The sequence below is a fragment of the Lepus europaeus genome, chromosome 18 (assembly GCF_033115175.1).
Source record: "Lepus europaeus isolate LE1 chromosome 18, mLepTim1.pri, whole genome shotgun sequence".
In the NCBI taxonomy this organism is placed as follows: Eukaryota; Metazoa; Chordata; class Mammalia; order Lagomorpha; family Leporidae; genus Lepus; species Lepus europaeus.
In genome coordinates, this window is record NC_084844.1 from 60524307 (window position 1) to 60543087 (window position 18781).

Here is an 18781-nt window from a genome sequence, read left to right on the forward strand (position 1 = left end):
CGGTTTTATGTTTTAGAAAAAAATACCCTGGGTTCAATTTGAAGACAGAATGACCAGAAATGTTGTACTATTAACTGATGACTGTTTTTTTTTTTTTTTTAAATTTCAGGATAGCCCAAGTCTACGTGATGATTTTTATTCCTGCCCTTCCTGTAAGTTTCAGGACCTGAAGCAGCTCAGGCGGTGCCTCTCCCTCCCCCGACTCCGCCTCTGTCTGTCCTCGTGCTGTTGACAAAGATGCTGGGCCTGAGTTTCTTGCACCTGCTGTCCCCGTCTTACTGATTGTCAGACCCTGTGACACTCTGGTGTCCAGCAGCATAAGCAAAATACACACGCTGACGAGGGGAAGAGATGTCTTTCCTGCCATGAGTCTCGCCGCCCAGAATGTTTCCTGGGGTCCCTGGGGCGGGGCGGGGCAGGGGGGTGGATGGCGGCAATGTGGCCACAGGTCCATCAGAGCCCTTCAGGACCTTGGGGCCACGGCTGCTGTTAGAGAATTGCATCCCAGCGTGTCTAGTGTGGGTCTGGTCCTGACTTTGAGGTCACATACCAGGAACAAGTATCCTAGAAACCAGGATGGAAACAAACAGTGGGAATGGGTTATATTCTGTATCGATGAGAAGTGTTTGTTTCTGTTTAATCTCACAGGCAGCCTTCCTGTTCCAGCTGCAGATGAGATATTTACAAAGTCAGGTATTAGATTCTTTCCCTATTTTTACCCCATAGTACTGGAAACGTAGAGCAGATATTCTTGGAGACTTTTCTACCAAAAAGCCACGTTGTTTTTCCTGTAATTCGTTCCTGGCTCTCCCGTTTGCCTGGGGGACGCGGGGCCTTGTGGATGGACAGCATCCGGCCCAGGACAGATGCCTGAATGAATCTGCCCGGTTTTTCCTGCTTACCTCCCGTGTCTGTCTGATGACGCCCCCGCCCCTGCCATCCTGCGCCTCCTCTGGTGCTGGCCACCAGCTTGACATCTGGCCTGGAGCAAGCCTGGCTTCTGCCTAGAGCTGCCTGGCCACATTTCTGAAAGTGCACAGGGTCCATTGTGCCCGCCAGAGGTCGAAATGGGTGGGAAGGAGCAGGCTGAGGGCAGGAGATGGCTGAGCAGCGTCCACGGCTGAGCCTCCCCCAGCCTTTAAATCCAAAGATGGCGTCCTCGAAGCCAGCACGCAGTCCATCCGGCTGAGCTAAGCAGGGCAACAGAAGCCATTTTACTGAAGAAAACGTTCTGTGACGTATAGTGTCAAGTGGGCATCACAGTGGAAGGAAGGTGTGGCTGCTCCTTAGCCCCAGGGCTGCGCACCTGCTGCAAACAGGCCTCACTGGGCATTTTGTCCCCGAGAGCCAAACGCAGCCCTGCGGAGAGGGTCAGACATTTTCCCTGGCATCTCCCCGGCCAGTGGTCTCATCATGACCAGCCCGATCGTTGAAAAATGTTCACAAACCTCTGTCTGGTCTGGTGGGGACTAGCACCGGCGGAGGAGGCACATCTGTCTTAACTCCTGGCGGTTCCAGTCTTGTCTCACTTCACCCTCTCTGAGCACTGTTGCCTGGTGAGCCCGGCTAACTCATGCTGAAACATCGTGTCTTGTTTGCTTGGCGGCTGTAGGGCGTCATCATGCCCCAAGTCATTACCGGGATTGCCGCGAATGTTCTCAACGTGGGCATGAATGTCCTCCTGCTGTACGCCCTGCGCCTCGGAGTGGTGTGAGTAGTGACTCAGCCCTTCTGCACAGGCTGTGTCTGGGGGGTGCTGCGTCCTTTCTAGGGGCTGAGGGAAGACAGGCGCCTGGCATAGGGCGTGCAGGTGCACTGTGCCACGGGTCAGAGCCAGAGCGGGGAGCGCCCAGGAGCAGCCCAGGAGTGGCTGGGAGGGAATGGCCGAGCGGGTGGAGGGATAGGGACGACGTTTTGGAAGAAGCCATGTGTGAGCTGCAGCTTGCATGTCCACAGGGAAGGGAGTTGCTGTGGTCCGGGAAGGCTGTGCTGGGAGACTGAGGCAGAGAGACACATGTGGGTCACTGGCCTGCAGGTGTTCTCCCAAGGTCTCTGAATTGTAAGAGATTGATAATGTTCCGCTTTATGAAGCTTGAGGACGTGAGGGCCCCACGAAGATAGGAGAACCTGCCAGTGTGAACCCCACCACCCCCTCTGCCAGGTCCATCCTCTCTTGAAGACGCAGGGATAGATAGAGCCCCAGCCCCAGTGGGTTGTGGATGCTTTAGGGGAGTGTATTCTCTCTCCTTCCCTTCCTTCCACTGAGAGAAAGAGAGAGAGAAAGGATATGTCTGTCCAATGCTTTACCCCCTAGCCGTGCCTGTAACAGCCATGGCTGGGCTGAGGCTGAAGCTACCTGGGTCTCCCCTGTGGTTGGCAGGGACCCCAGGACCTGTGCTGTCGCCACTGCCCGCACGGTGCACCTTAGCGGGAAGCTAGAATTTGAAGCCAGAACTGGGTCTCAAACCCAGGCACTCTGCTGTGCAACACAGGTATCCCAGCCACTTGGTGAAATGCCTGCCCTAGGGTGTCTCTTTATACATGAAAGTCAGTTGAGTGGGTCGTGGCCAGTACTTCGTAAAAATGAAATGTATTATGAGTTCAGTAGAAAAAAAGTGAAAATAAGAGGTGCGTCAACTATTTCTCATGAGACTTTGAGGTATGTAAGGAGGGGTGTGTGTGTGTGTGTGTGTGTGCACATTACACACATGGTTAATGCAGGTACCGCCTTTCAAACAAACAAGCCTTTAAGGAAAAACATTAGAAGCAGTTGGCACACAAATAATTTATTTGCAGAAAATAAGGGGACCACAGGGAATTGTTTCTGAAGCTGCGACCCAGAGCAAGGGCAGTGGGGTTGCTCTTATTTTAGGGGGAAGTGAGTATGTAAGAGGGAAGTTTTTGCCATCACAGGTAGGGGCGGGCACACGCTCCCAGGCGCAGTGGAGAAGCATGGCCTGTGTGGTCAGGAGGCCTCAGCTCCTCCTGGAGTGGGGATCCTGGCATTAAAGGAAGCGGAGGGCGGGCTTTAGCTGCTCTGACCACCCTCTGGGCAGCGGCTGGTGATTGCATCTCAGCCCGGAAAAACCAAAGCAACCTGAAAAGCAGCTTTGGAAAACCCCAGGTGCCTTGGATGTTAAAGTAGAAAGGAGTCAAATAGAGACTTTGAACTGCTCAAGGCATTGGCTGGTGCAAGAGTGTAATGAAAAAAGCAGACGAGAGAGCAGGATTTTTGTCTCTGTGCCAGCGTGGGGCGACACGTTGTTTGTCACGATGAAGTGGCACCTGCTGAAGGTGCTCCAAGGTCATTTTCCAATAGAAAGCCAATTTACTGTAGTCCTGGGAAGCAAAGCCACTATGACATGTATTTTTGTCGTGGTTTAATTAAATCCCTTTTAGCTAATTATGTTTAAGAAATCATTTGGTAGGTTATTGAAGTCTATGATAGGTGGTGATTTTAAATCTTAATGTTCTTTTGTTTTTCCATGGATGAACAGAAATGTTTGGTTCTTCCAGAAAGTTCAACCCTGGTGGAGGGGAAACAAGTGTAGTATAAGTGGATTCAGCGTTTCAAGTGTTCAAAGAAGGTAGTCCGGACTTCCGGGCTCAGCCAATGGCTGCGATTCCCGCCGTGGCGTGAGAGCCCGTGCAGGGTGGTCTGCTGGTTTGCATGTGGAAGGGAATTGCTGATGGCCAATGCTGACTTCTTGTCCTGCAGGGGTTCTGCCTGGGCGAACACCACCTCCCAGTTCTTCCAGTCTGCCCTCCTTTTCCTCTATGTGTGGTGGAAAAGAATCCACGTCGACACCTGGGGAGGTATGGAGCCGCAGACTTCTTCAGTTCTGTTACTGGATATTCAGGAAGATGTAATTCCAGGGCTAGCATTTGGCGCAGAGTTTAAGCCGCCACTTGGGTTGCCCCCATCCTGCGTCAGTGTGCGTGGCTTGGAGTTGTGGCTCTGCTCCTGCCTCCGGTTTCCTGCTGATGTGCACCCTGGGAGCAGTGCTTAGGTCCCAGCCCCCCATATGGGAGGCCTGTGTGGAGTTCCAGGCTCCTGGCTTCAGTTTGGCCCGCCTTCAGCTATTGTGGGCATTTGGGGAGAGAACCAGTGGATGGGAGATAGCTCTATGTCTCTGAGCCTTTCAAATAAATTAAAAAAATTTTTTTTTTTTTTCCGAAAAGAGAAAGTCGTAATTCTGGTTTCTGGATTTTTTTTTTTTTTCCGAGAGGGTTTTTTTTTGTTTTGTTTTGTTTTGTTTTTATCTTTTTAGGTAATCTAAAAAGTATGGAGAATGTTCAAGTTACTGAAAAATGAAAATCTCAGGGGCAGTTTTTTTTTTTTATTTTTTGCTTATTTGAGGGGCGGAGACACAGAAGAGAGATCTTCTATCTACTGGTTGCATGTCAAACCAAATGTGACGGCTTGATACAGTCATAAACACAACGTAGAATGAGTAGCTCAAGCTAATTAATGACCCTCTCACCAAACTTCTTTACCATTTTTATGGTGATCCATTTGAAATTTAGTCTCTCGGTTATGTTGAAATGTATAGTACATGATTCACAACTGTAGTCACCGTGTTGGATACTGAAACTCAAGACTTACTGTGCACACCTGACATCCGTGCCCACGGGCCTCTCCCTCCCACTCTGTTTTCATCGTGCTACTGTCTGTGCTGTGAATTCAACGTTTTAAAGATTCCACACAAGAGAGATCACTGGTATTGATCTTTCTGTACCTGGCTCGTTTCACGGCGCATGATGTCCTTTAAGTTCCTCTGGGTTGTCCCAAATGACAGAATTCTGTTCTTTTTAAAGGCTGAATAGTATTTCCCCGTGTGTATCTGAGGGTACTGCCGAAAATTCTTGAAAAATGCATCCTATGTTAAAAAAAAAGAAAAAGTGCCCCTGGATTTCAAACATTCTTTTGCACCAGAGTGAACTCGTCTTTTCGTTCCAGTTTTGCACAAACTTTTGAAGTTCTCTCATAAACCCCATTTTCTGTGTCTGTTCCATGGGCATCCAAGTTGAGTTTCCCGTCCCGGCTGCTGTAACTAACGCTGCACTTGGCTGAAGGCATCAAATATCCCTTTGACACGCTGGTTGCAGTGCAATTGTGGCTTCTGTGGTTGTGTTATTTTTGGGCTCCTCCAAGAGGAGGAGTTGGGGTCTGTCCTGTGCAAAGCTTCCTCCCGTGGCCCAGCCACGTGCCATGGAGCTATGTCCTTCACCTTTGTCAATAGGGAACCTGGTTCCATGCTGATTTTACCTTGTTTCCCCACCATGTCGATTCTATTCCCAGGGTCACTTCATGGACCACAATGGCTCCAGCATGGCTCCCACGATGGAGGTAGCAAGGAGAGGACAGGGTACCCACACACTGTCTAAGAACTTCTCCTGGAGCTGGTGTTGTGGTGCCGCAATTAAGCCATAGCCTGTGATACTAGCATCCCATATTGGGTTACTGGATCAAGTCCTGGTTGCTCCACTTCAGATCCAGCTGCCTGCTAGTGCACCCAGGAAGGCAGTGGGAGATGGCCCAAGTGCCTGGGCCCCGATCACCCGTGTGGGAGATCAGGATGGAGTTCCTGGCTCCTGGCTTTGACCTGACTCCGTCCTTGTCATGTGGTCATTTGGGGAGTTAACCAGGAGATGGAAGATTCTCTCTCTCTCTCTTTCTCTCTCTGCTTTTCAGATAAACAAAATAAATCTTAAGAGAACATTTCTTGAAAGTTGCCCACATCAGTTCTGACTTTTGTGGTGAACACTTACCCACTTGGCCCCATAAAGCCACAAGAAATGTACAAGTGGCCTCTAAAATTCCTGTGAAAGACGGGAATGGATTCTAGTCAACAAATAATGGCCAGTGCCACGGCTAGAACTGTGGCGCACTTGGCCAGGGCAACCCGCTACAGTCCTGGAGCTCTCCCAGGGTCACCCTGGTACTCACCGCCCTTGCCAGACCCCACGCACGCTCCTGCTGGGAAAGGAGGTCCCATCAGGAGCTCATTTATGGGATCCTGGTGGGAGCTGAGTAGCAGATAGTAGCCTGGGCCACGTGCCATTTCACTTTCTGTGGCTTCGGTTACCTGTGGCCAACAAGGAGAAGGATGAGTCCAATGTAAGAGATCTGGGGAGGAGAGGGGAGGCTACATTCACAAAACTTTTATTACAGTGTATCTTTATAGTGTCCCAGCTTAATCCCAACATCTCCACCTATGCTTAATTCATCGAGTACACTGTATCATAGGAATACATGTACAGGAAAAACAAGTCAATCTGTAATTACAGGATTTGGTACCATCTGCAGTTCCAGGCATCTGCGGGGTGTCTAGGAATGCCTGCCCTGTGGGTGGGGCGGGGGTACCACTCTGATGTGGTAGGATGCCAAGTCCCACCCAGCTGGGTTCCAGTGTATTTCTATGAGTGAGACAGCCTCGAGACCAGAGTTTGCCCACAACAAGGAACGTTCCACACACAACACATGCCAAAATATAAAACAAAGGTGATCTGTTAAAAATGACTAAATAGAGCAAGTTTAGATTTTTAAATCTCCATTTGACTCTTACAGTTTTTCAGTTCTTTCTTCTGACCAGACAGGACGTGAGCGCTTAGCGGATTCTCAGCTCGCCCTACCCAGCCTCCCCCTCTGCGTACTCACTTCCTCTTGTCAGATCTCAGTTCTTAATCATTTCAGATTACTTAGGTTTCAGAGTCATACGAGCAAAGCTATCTCAGCTATTATTTTAGCAGCTTTGTGGAGGTGCAGGTTACAAACCATGAAATTCGCTCATTAGTAAAGGCATAATTCAAAGGGTTTTTTCCAGATTTGTGGAATTGTACAGTCTTTGCCACAGTCCAGTTTTAGAACATCTTCATCACCCACGCAAGACTCTTCGTGATGCTGAGTCAGTCCCCGTTCCCCCTGTGAGCCGCCAGCCTGCTCAGCCTCTGTGGGTGGCCTTCCCTGGCCATCTGCTGGTGTTGGCTGTGAGACCTCTCATGGCTTCTCTGGAGGTGGGTCGTCCAGTAGTCACTTCTCTGCTCCTAGTGGACAAGCCAGCGCAGGTATCCTTGCTCAGTTTCCGTCTTTGTTTTTATTCTCTTCCACCCCTTAGTTTTAGTGACAGAGAAAGCAGTTGTATCTTCATAGGCTTTTTTTTTTTTTTTAGAAATTTTTTATTTAATAAATATAAATTACATAGGTACAGCTTTTGGAATATAGCAATTCTTCCCCCATGCCCGCCCTCCCACCCCTAAACTGTCCCACCTCCTACTGCCTTTCCCATCCCGTTCTTCATTAAAATTCATTTTTAATTATATTTTTTTTGACAGGCAGAGTGGACAGTGAGAGAGAGAGAGACAGAGAGAAAGGTCTTCCTTTTTGCCATTGGTTCACCCTCCAATGGCTCCCGCAGCCGGTGCGTTGTGGCTGGCGCACCACGCTGATCCAAAGCCAGAAGCCAGGTGCTTCTCCTGGTCTCCCATGGGGTGCAGGGCCCAAGCACTTGGGCCATCCTCCACTGCACTCCATGGCCACAGCAGAGAGCTTGACTGGAAGAGGGGCAACCGGGACAGAATCGGTGCCCCAACCAGGACTAGAACCCGGTGTGCCAGCGCTGCAAGGCGGAGGATTAGCCTATTGAGCCATGGCGCCGGCCTAATTATCTTTATATACAGAAGATCAACTCTATACTAAGTAAAGATTTCAACAGTTTGAACCCACACAGACACACAAAGTGTGAAGTATTGTTTGAAGACTAGTTTTTACCATTAATTCTCATTGTACAACTCATACATGGTGAGCAAGTGCACAGTGACTCCTGTTGTTGATTTAACAATTGACACTCTTATTTATGATGTCAGTAATCACCCGAGGGTCTTGTTGTGAGCTTCCAAGGCTATGGAAGCCTTTTGAGTCCACAAACTCCATCAGTGTTCCACAAGTAGAGTGGAAGTTCTCTCCTCCCTTCAGAGAAAAGTACCTCTTTCTTTGATGGCCCGTTCTTTCCACTGGGATCTCACAGAGATCCTTCATGTAGATCATTTTTTGCCAAAGTGTCTTGGCTTTCCATGCCTGAAATACTCTCATGGGCTTTTCAGCCAGATCTGAATGTCTTAAGGGCTGATTCTGAGGTCAGAGTGCTGTTTAGGGCATTTGTCATTCTATTAATCTGCTGTGTGGCCTGCTACCCATGTTGGATCATTCTCATCTTTTTAATTCTATCTATTGTTATTACCAGATGATTGGTCTTATTTATATGATCTCTTTGACACTTAATCCTATCTATATAATCAATTACACGCTTAATATGATCAATTTAACATGTAAGATGGCATTAGTATTTGCCAACTTAATGGGATTTGGAGTCCCATGGCAAGTTTTCAGCTTTAGCCTCAGGGGTAACTCCAAGGAAACGCGTGCTGAACTGTGCATCTCCACCCTCTCTTATTCCCACTCTTATTTTTAACAGGGATCAATTTTCAATTGGATTTAAACACCTAAGAATAATTCTGCCTTATTTAGGTTTTTATTAACACAGGTGCATCTAGTTAGTTACCCCAGAGCAATAGATCCTTCAATGTTTGGGGAGCTTTGGGTGTAGATTTCTGTATTTGATGTGAATTTATTAACCATTTAACATTCTTTAATCAGCATTCCTCCAAATAGTCACACAGTACTTACACACGTAAACACCAAAAACTTGAATGAACAATTTAAATTTCTTCAAGTGTTTATACACTGATTGGAAATTTATCACTGTTAAGTATTTAATTAATATCTTTTAAGTCTAATGTATCAGTCTCATAAATGCTTTTGGCCACATGAAGTAGTTTTAAAATACAGTTTATACAAAATGTGCAATGTTTTAAAACATAATCAAATTTTCTCATACTGAGTGTTACTATAAAAAAGTAAACATTTACTTCTCCTCTGTCCTTTTCACTATTGTTACTTTTACTTTGTGTTTCTTTTTTCTTTTCTTTCTTTCTTTCTTTTTTTTTTTTTGACAGGCAGAGTTAGACAGTGAGAGAGAGAGACAGAGAGAAAGGTCTTCTGTCCATTGGTTCACTCTCCAGTGGCTGCAACGGTCAGAGCTGTGCCAGGCCAAAGCCAGGAGCCAGGAGCTTCTCCCAGGTCTCCCACGTGGGTGCAGGGGCCCAAGGACTTGGGTCATCTTCTACTGCTTTCCCAGGCCATAGCAGAGAGCTGGATTGGAAGTGGAGCAGCCGGGACTAGAACCGGCACCCATATGGGATGCTGGCATTGCAGGTAGAAGATAACCTACTGTGCCCTGGAGCCACCCCCAAGCTTGCTGCTTTTAAAAAAAAATTTTTGTTTTCTGTGTTCATGGTCAACTTTCTTTCTTCCTTGTTTCTGCTGTTCTCCACTCTTCCTGGAGCACCTCTCCCTCAGGGAGGCAGTAGGAGGGCTCTGTGGTTAAACTCCAGAGCCAGACTGTCCAGGTTCAAGTCCCACTTCTTCTGTTTTTGTTTGTTTGTTTATATAGCAATGTTTTTATTTCAGATATTTTGTTATTATAAATAATCTATCAGACTATTTTTGAAATTTATACTCTGAAGAAATTCAGAAATTCTAAGCCGGCGCCGCGGCTCAATAGGCTAATCCTCTGCCTAGCGGCGCCGGCACACCAGGTTCTAGTCCCGGTCGGGAGCCGGATTCTGTCCCGGTTGCCCCCCCTCTAGGCCAGCTCTCAGCTGTGGCCGGGGAGTGCAGTGGAGGATGGCCCATGTGCTTGGGCCCTGCACCCCATGGGAGACCAGGAGAAGCACCTGGCTTCTGCCATCGGATCAGCGCGGTGCGCCGGCCGCAGGGCGCCTACCGCGGCGGCCATTGGAGGGTGAACCAACGGCAAAAGGAAGACCTTTCTCTCTGTCTCTCTCTCTCTCTCACTGTCCACTCTGCCTGTCAAAAAAAAAAAAAAAAAAGAAATTCAGAAATTCTACTCAATATCTGAGGAATATTATAATTACTGTGATCTAGGGATGATAGAATACAGAAGTTAAATATTTTGCCTATAAATAGTAACCAGAAATTGCAAAAATACCCAGTTTTAGAGGGCACGAGCCTTCAAATGTGTTCTTCTTTTGGAAAGAATCACATCTTCCTTTGTTCACTGAAAGCCATTTACAAATTTATTATTGTGCCCACATAAATGTCTTATATATAGTAGATCCACCAATAGAAGTTGAATATAATACAATTTCCTGAAAATACCTAAAAAGCTAACTTTTCCTCAATGATATATGTACTGAGAATTATTTGAACAGAAAGTGTTATTTTTTAACTTTTTGAATATATAGTACTTGCAAAATGCCATTAGCTTTGAAGTGAAATAAATTGTAATTAGATTTAAAATGGAATGATTTCTACTTTTATATGAATATTACTCTAGTAAGCTTTTAAGCAATATATTATAAATGTAGAAAATAAATCAGATTTTGGGGCCAGCGCCGTGGCTCACTTGGTTAATCCTCCGCCTGCGGCTCCAGCATCCCATATGGGCGCCGGATTCTGTCCCGGTTGCTCCTCTTTTGGTCCAGCTCTCTGCTGTGGCCCAGGAGTGCAGTGGAGGATGGCCCAGGTGCTTGGACTCTGCACCCGCATGGGAGACCGGGAGGAGGCACCTGGCTCCTGGCTTCGGATCGGCGCAGCGCGCAGGCCGTAGCAGCCATTGGAGGGTGAACCAACGGCAAAGGAAGACCTTTCTCTCTGTCTATAACTCTGTCAAATTAAAAAGAAAGAAAATAAATCAGATTTTATAATCCAAAGACATTTTTCATAAAAAGTTCCATTTCTAAATGCAAAAATGCCCATGTCCCTTCTCACAAATGCACAGTACATAATGCAAAAATAAATAAAAATAAAATAAATGTCAAAATGAGGCAGTGATAGGGAAAATAAACTCTACAACGCAGAATCACAGTACTGGAGCTACAGGCATCCCAGCTTAATTCACGGAAGGCATTTCACAAAAGAAAACAGTTAAGTTTTCCTTTTAGCTATCCCCAGTCAATATGCAGATTTCACGTTTTCCGAGGAGTTTAGATCAATCCCGAAGGCCTTTTGGTCTCAGCCTGTAGTGCTTTCAGAAAACGCGAAGCTAAGGAGGGAACTGGCCCCGAGCATCGCGTGGAAGTCTTGAAGGGAACCGGATCCCACAGTGACCAGTGTCCCCAAGGCCCAGTCCACTGCTTAGAGACCTCTCCAGCCACACCTCTTTCATCGCGAGATTTAACCTCAAAATCAACATGTCCACGACAGCCACACAAAGCGCACGGACCCAGCACGTCCTCTTTTCTTTGCATTGTGAGTTCCAGCTGTGGCAGGCGCGGGTGCCGGGTCTGAGAGCGACATGACCTGTAGGTACACCAGGGGGAGCTAGCGTCTCTGTCGCCAGAAGGAGCTGGGCCTACCACTGCTGTTGCCCTTTTGGGCTCACATTATCGTGAAGCCAGAAGCCCCATAACCGTTCCTGGCACGGCCATCAGTCATCTTCCACTGCAAAGGAAACCCTCCCTCCAACGCTGCGCCTCACTCTGTTCCTAGCGTCAAAACCTATGAAGACTTTGAGTAGTTCAGTTTGTTGATGAGTGGTTATCTGAGTTAAATATTCCAATCAAGGTGGAGGTGGCAGTGCTGGCATGCACGGTACCCCCTCAAGCCCACCTGGCTGATTTGGGACGGGAAAGCTTCCAGGACCAGTAACTGCAAAGCCTGCAGATGGGCCCTGGACAGCCAGCCTAGGGCCAGGGTAGCCAGTATGTCCGGGAGGTCCATGGCTTGCTGCAGGTGCATACCGAGGGCTGTTCCCAGCCGGCAAACATGTGCCTAGGTGAGGAGCATCTGCCTGCATGTTTAGTTTGCCTAGATTTAAACAGTTCTCTCCTGGAGTCTGCATAGAAGGGACCTCAGGCGGCCACACTGCTGCTGCCACCACTTTGTCACAGTGGGACAATTTGTGAGCCTCATCTGTAAAGTGGTGACAACAGAAGTCACAGTGGGACTCGCATCATTGAATTCTTGCGAAGATTAACTGAGTTAATCCACATGATGGTGTTAGAACTCACATGATGATGTTAGAACTGGGATGATAACATAAGGTGTACTCAACAAGCATTAGCTGCTGTGTTTTTGCATTACCCTTGAATATTTTTTAAAAATTTATTTAATAGATAGAGTTAGACAGTGAGAGAGAGAGACAGAGAGAAAGGTCTTCCTTCCGTTGGTTCACCCCCCAGATGGCTGCCATGGCTAGAGCTGCGCTGATCTAAAGCCAGGAGCCAGGAGCTTCCTCCTGGTCTCCCATGCAGGTGCAGGGCCCAAGCACTTGGGCCATCCTCCACTGCACTCCCGGGACACAGCAGAGAGCTGGATCGGAAGAGGAGCAACCGGGACTAGAACCCGGTGCTCATATCAGATGCTGGCGCCATAGGTGGAGGATTAAAGTGAGCCACGGTGCTGGCCCCACCCTTGAATATTTTTAAGTAGTTTGTAATCCCAACCACTTTTTAAAATTTTAACTTTTGAAATGTTCCAGCCCACCAAAAAAGTGAGAAGAATGGTTTGTTGGCCATTCACATATGATTTATCCAGATGTGCCAGTTGTTGTTAATATTTTGCCATATTTGTCCCTTTCATCTTCATGTATGTTGATACATGAAGGGCCTTCAGAAAGCTCATCGAGGGGTCAGGTGTTTGGCCAAGCAGCTAAGATGTCAATTAGGATGCTTGTATCCCGTATCAGTGCCCGGACTTGAGTCCCAGCTCCACTCCAGTTCTAACCGGCTGCTAACACAGACCCTGGGAGACAGCGGAGATGGCTCCGGTAGTGAGGTTCTTGCCATTCTCATGGGAGACTTGGGTTGAGTGACTGCAAGCTTCAGTCCCAGCCCAGCCCCAACAATATTGGACATTTGGGGAGTGCACCAGCAGATGGGGGCCCTCTGTGTCTCTCTGGCTTTCAAACAAATAAATAAACTTCATGGGAAATTTGCGTTACCTTTTGGTTCCAGCACATGAAATTAGGGGAAAACATTCCGGCCATTTGTTGTTGTCTAGCTAAGTACTGACATCTCAAAAGTTCACCAAGTAATTATATCAGTATGTACCTCTCCAGCTGCATTCTCCTGAATAACCACGATATTACCAGTATACGGAAGAGAAATCAAAATTTACTGAATATGACATTTAAAAGTATCATGGCGGGAGCAGTGTTGTAGGGTAGTGGGTTAAGCCCACCACCTGGGATGCCGGCATCCCACATGGGTGCTGGTTAGTGCCCCAGCTGTTCCACTTCTTTTTTTTTTTTTGACAGTCAGAGTGGACAGTGAGAGAGAGAGAGAGAGACAGAGAGAAAGGTCTTCCTTTTGCCGTTGATTCACCCTCCAATGGCTGCCGCGGCCGGCACACTGCAGCCAGTGCACTGCGCTGATCCCAAGGCAGGAGCCAGGTGCTTCTCCTGGTCTCCCATGGGGTGCAGGGCCCAAGCACTTGGGCCATCCTCCACTGCACTCCCTGGCCACAGCAGAGAGCTGGCCTGGAAGAGGGGCAACCAGGACAGAATCCGGCACCCCGACTGGGACTAGAACCCGGTGTGCCGGCGCCGCAAGGTGGAGGATTAGCCTAGTGAGCCACGGCGCCGGCTGACACAGCTTCATGCTAACACTCACAGGAAAGCAGCACCAGATGGCCCAAGTGCTTGGGCCCCTGCACCCACAGGAACCAGCTCCTGGCTCCTGGCTCCTGGCTCCTGGCTCCTGGCTCCTGGCTCCTGGCTTTGGCCTGGCTCAGCTGTGGCCATTGCGGCCATTTGGGGAGTGAACCAGCCGATGATTCTCTCTCCCTCTCCCTACCCTACCCCCCGCCACCTATAACTCTGCCTTGCAAATAAATAAATCTTTATAAACCTGTATTACTGGGGCTGGCATCTGGCCCAGCAGTTAAGATGCCCATGTCCCACACTTAAGTGCCTGGACTTGAGTCCTGGTTCCACTCCAATCCAGCTTCCTGCTAACGCAGACCCTGGGAGGCACCAGTGAAGGCCTAAGTATTTGGATTCTTGCCACCCACCTTGGAGATCTGGCTTTGGCTTGATCCAGTGCTAACCATTGCAAGCATCTGGGGAGTAAGCCAGGGCATGGGAGCTCTCTTTTTCTCTCTTTGACTTTCAACTAAATAGGTAACAAATGAAAAAGAGTATCATGTGATCTGTATCCATATTCATATTTCCCTAACAATTAACTGTCTGGTTCCCTCAAAGAGCTCTCATCCAGAGGTTTTAGCATCCACTGATCATTATTATTGAAATACATTGTAGCCGGCGCCGTGGCTCAATAGGCTAATCCTCCGCCTTGCGGCACCGGCACACCAGGTTCTAGTCCCGGTCGGGGCGCCAGATTCTGTCCCGGTTGCTCCTCTTCCAGGCCAGCTCTCTGCTGTGGCCCGGGAGTGCGGTGGAGGATGGCCCAGGTGCTTGGACCTTGCACCCGCATGGGAGACCAGGAGAAGCACCTGGTTCCTGGTTTCGGATCAGCGCAATGCGCTGGCCACAGCGGCCATTGGAGGGTGAACCAACGGCAAAGGAAGACCTTTCTGTATGTCTCTCTCTCTCACTGTCCACTCTGCCTGTCTAAAAAATAAAAAAAATTTAAAAATAAAAAATAAAAAAAGAAATACATTGTTACATTGTGGGTTGAAAATATTGTATTTTTGGTGTGCGTATTTATATCAGGAGTCATTCAGCTACATGTTTGAAAGGGGAAAAAAAAACAGTTCAACTTAGCTTCACCTAATTTATTAAGCTTATGTAGCTGGCTCACGTAACCAGAAGTTGCAGGGTAGTTGGTTCAGCATCGAGGTGCAAAGAAGGTGTGGGTGCCCAGAAGAAAAGGAGGCTTTGCGGAAGGAGGAGCAGTGTGGGTGGACCGGCAGCCAGTGCTGGCCACGATATTTTACAATGTGCATCTCCTCTTCCCTCTGTCCTTTCCTCAGATCAAATGTCACAATTCTTTCTCCCCAGCCACCTTCTTTTTTTCTTTTTTTCCCCCAAAGAAACCTTTTCTTTAAGGAATACAAATTTCCTAAGTACAACTTTAGGCATATAGTGACTCTTCCCGCCATATCTTCCCTCCCACCCACACTCCCACCCCTCCTCCTCCTCCTCCCATTCCCAGTCCCATTCTCCATTAAGAGTCATTTGTACGGGTCTTCTGTGTACAAAGTTAGTAAATAAACAAAATCTTAAAATAATACTGTTGAGCATCTTTTCATAAACTTGCTAGGTGTTTCTTTGGAGAGAGGTCTGCACAGGTACCTTTGCCCGTCTGGCAGTCGAGCGGTTGGGCGTTGTGTTCTTGAGCTGTAGGACGTGTTTGTGGGTCCTGGAGATCGGGCTCCAGGCACCCCCGGCAGGTCCATGACCTCCACGGGCTGCCTTTCCACACTTTGGTTATGTCCTTCGAGGCACAGAAGTTTTTTATTTAGTTATTTTTTAAAAAGATTTAGTTAGTTATTTGAAAGGCAGAGTTACAGAGAGGCAGAGCAGAGGCAGAGAGAGAGACAGAGAGAGAGAGAGAGAGAGAGAGAAAGGTCTTCCATCCGCTGATTCACTCCCCCAGATGGCTGCAATAGCCAGAGCTGGGCCAGGCCTAAGCCAGGAGCCAGGAGCTTCTTCTGGGTCTCCCATGTGGGTACAAGGGCCCAAGCACTTGGGTCATCTTCCGCTGCTTTCCCAGGCACATTAACAGGGAAGTGGAGCAGCCAGGACTTGAACCAGCGTCCATATGGGTTGCCAGTACCGTGGGTGGTGACCTGCCACAGTGCCAGCCCCCTGAAGGTTTTTGCTTTGTTTTAGCCAACTGATGCCTTTGTACTCTGGTTGTTTGTGAGCACAGCACACTTTAGGACCTCAGTGTTGCGTGTGTGGTAGGTGGGTGGCTGTACCCGTGTTGCCTCAGCTGCGTCTGCAGCCATCTGTCATTCCAGGTTTGGCTTTGTCACAAGGCACTTCTCTCCTAAGCTTGGCTCCTTGATGTCCGCAACACCTGACAGCCATACTCTACCACAGGGAGTATCCCACGCGACTTTTATGGAGCTCTTATATGAAAGTTTCCCAGGAGTGGGTCGTGTAAGTGACAGGGCATAGCCTGGGTTCGGTTTTACTAAGTGTTGCCAGCTTGGTGCCTGCCATCCCACACTCTGCCCCGGTGGGATTTTCTTTACCTTTTGCTGGGAAGCCGAGGTCACCCCTCCCTCATCTCCGGCCCATTTGGAAGAGGCGGGTGCGTGCAGTCAAATTCCTGGTATTGAACAGCTCTTTGCTTCCTGTTCTCCAGGTTGGACCGTGGACTGCTTGCAGGAGTGGGGCTCATACACCCGTCTGGCCATTCCCAGCTTGTTCATGGTGTGCATCGAGTGGTGGAGCTTTGAGATCGGCACTTTCCTTGCAGGTGTGTCTGCGCGCCACAGAAACTGCCCGCAGCCCAGCGGCCACGTTTCCAGAGCTTGCCAGAAGATTCTGGATCTACCTGTCTGCCCCGCCCCATTCCACAGGACAGGTTTAGACCCTCGTCCAGCCATCAGCAGGTTCACCTCGGTGCAGCTCTACTTCTACTACGCCACCTGTCATTTTGCTTTTGGTCCTTTTCTCCTTTTTATTTACATATCTCATTTTGATTGACACACCATCACACATACGTACTTAGGAGACACGAGGTGATGTTTTGAGACACGTGTACGTTGTATAATGCACAATTAGAGTAATTGGCCTAACATTTATCGTGATGAGAACACTTAACATGCTCTCCTCGCTATTATTGTTAGCTGCAGTCATCGGCTGTGTGACTTCTTGTTCCTCCCACGTAACCGTGGCCTTGAACCTGCTTATCAACTTCTCACCCTCCCCAGCCCTGACTACCCGCCCTGCCCTGCCCTTCATTTGGGAGATGCTGGGGTTTCGTGCCACGTTTTTGAAGGCTTTTCACAAACACAGAGGGGCTACAGTGGCTTTGTTCCAGCCTTGGCCCCTGATTCTGTTGGGACCGCGACAGTTTTGGTCCCAGCATCCTCCTGAGCCGTCCGAGTGTTGTCATGGGAACACAGAGACAGAGAATGATAAGACTGTGGCACTGCTGCCTCGGTTGTCCCATCGGCTGTGCAGAGGGAGTTCTGTGGCCTCTCCTCCCCTCCCACAACGTGAACCCGCCTGTCCCGCGGAACATTCTGCAGCTCCAGGGGCCTCCCCCTTCCTCCTTGGACACCTGATGTTTCGTCCCTCGGTGGCAGGGTGAGGGGCCCCCAGACGGAGCCCATGTCTCCTCTGCAGGAAGGGCCGCCCTGAGGGCCTCCTCAGCACAGGTGGGGAGTCTTGGCACCCGGTTACATCTAGGGGAAGCGCTCGGCTTCTCTTAGAGCACGTTCTAGTGCCGCAAGGAAGGGGCTTGCTTCGGCCCACTCTTTGAAACATTGTCTGTGTGTGCTGACATTTCAGGGCTGATCAACGTCACAGAGCTTGGGGCCCAAGCCATCGTTTACGAACTGGCCTCTGTAGCCTACATGGTAAGAACCTCAGGTGAGACTTGGCACAGGGCGGGGTGGGGAGGGGAGATGGGAGGAGAGGGAGGGAGAGAGACACACTGGAGAGGGACGAGGTGTCCTGGCCATGCTGCCCGTCAGCCGTGCTACCCCCAGCTCTTTTCCTAACTGTTCTCAGCTTCTGTTTCCTTGTGTACAGAATGGGCACGTGCCCACTTTGCAGGTGTGGAATGAGATCGTGCATCTAATTCTTAACACAGTGCCTGGCAAATGCATGCAAGCAGGGAGGGCACTGATGCTGGGATATGATGGAGGTGAGGAGGAGGTAGCTCCTGACCTCTCGTGCCTGTGGCCTGGTGGGGAGACAGAGGTAAACAAATAAACACTGGGTACGTGCATTGCACACATCACATGTGAGAGTACTCCAAAGAGTCTGTGAATAAAAAAAAAAAAACCTGGAACTGAAAGGTAGGTTGAATTGGTGCAAAACAGTCGGAAGCCTAGACATAGCTTTTTTCCTGTGAAGACCCCAGAACAAACTTAGCTTTTAATTCTGTTTTCCGTGAACTTTTTGAAGCACCCTTGTTTGTACGATATCTTTAAAAAAAAAAAGCCAAAAATATTTGAGAGACATAAAAAGAGATAGCGAGTCAGGCGGGGCCTTTCTGTGTGGAAAAACTGGCCTGGACAGCCCACTGGGGCGCCTGGCCCAGGGCTCCTGGGCCACCGAGGAACTGGGGGAGGTGTGGTTGTCATAGGCAGGAGGGGGGGGGGGGCGTAGGGCCTGGGGACTCCCCCAGGGGACACAGCCTCTTGTGCCCTACAGAGGCTGACCCAGAGGGGAGAGGTGTGGGCAGGAGGCTGCTGGTGAAGACAAAGCCTTGGTGATGTGCTGAGGCCGGGCTGCCAGGCCGTAGTCGGGGCGTGCGTGCGTCTTCCATCACAGCTACCTCCAGGGGTTTCAGCTTGAACCGCGGTGTGGGGGTGACACCTTTTACCTTGGGGGGCCTTTGGGCTATTCCAACCCTGTACAGAGAACCACCTTTGTTTGTAAAGCAGCAGAGGTCCGTGGGCAGTGGGATTATGGGACATTTTTTGTTTCCATGTTTTTTTTTTTTAATTTTTAAAATGGAAAATAAAAACAATTTTAATGGCAATTGGCATGGTCGTCTAGGAGTGCAAACAGAGCAGGTCTAGGAGCCAGCCCGGCGTGGAGAGGTCGGA

At 49.0% G+C, this 18781-nt stretch overlaps 1 protein-coding gene across 1 annotated transcript in view; it reads left to right on the top strand.

The window, feature by feature from the left end:
* LOC133746884 (multidrug and toxin extrusion protein 2-like) overlaps positions 1–18781 on the top strand; it is a 47982-nt gene that overhangs the window by 8166 nt on the left and 21035 nt on the right. Inside the window, exons 5-10 of the mRNA XM_062175122.1 lie at positions 110–152; positions 649–693; positions 1613–1710; positions 3719–3816; positions 16360–16473; positions 17514–17581. Coding sequence (XP_062031106.1) covers positions 110–152; positions 649–693; positions 1613–1710; positions 3719–3816; positions 16360–16473; positions 17514–17581 — 466 coding nt within the window. The remainder of the gene's footprint in view (positions 1–109; positions 153–648; positions 694–1612; positions 1711–3718; positions 3817–16359; positions 16474–17513; positions 17582–18781) is intronic.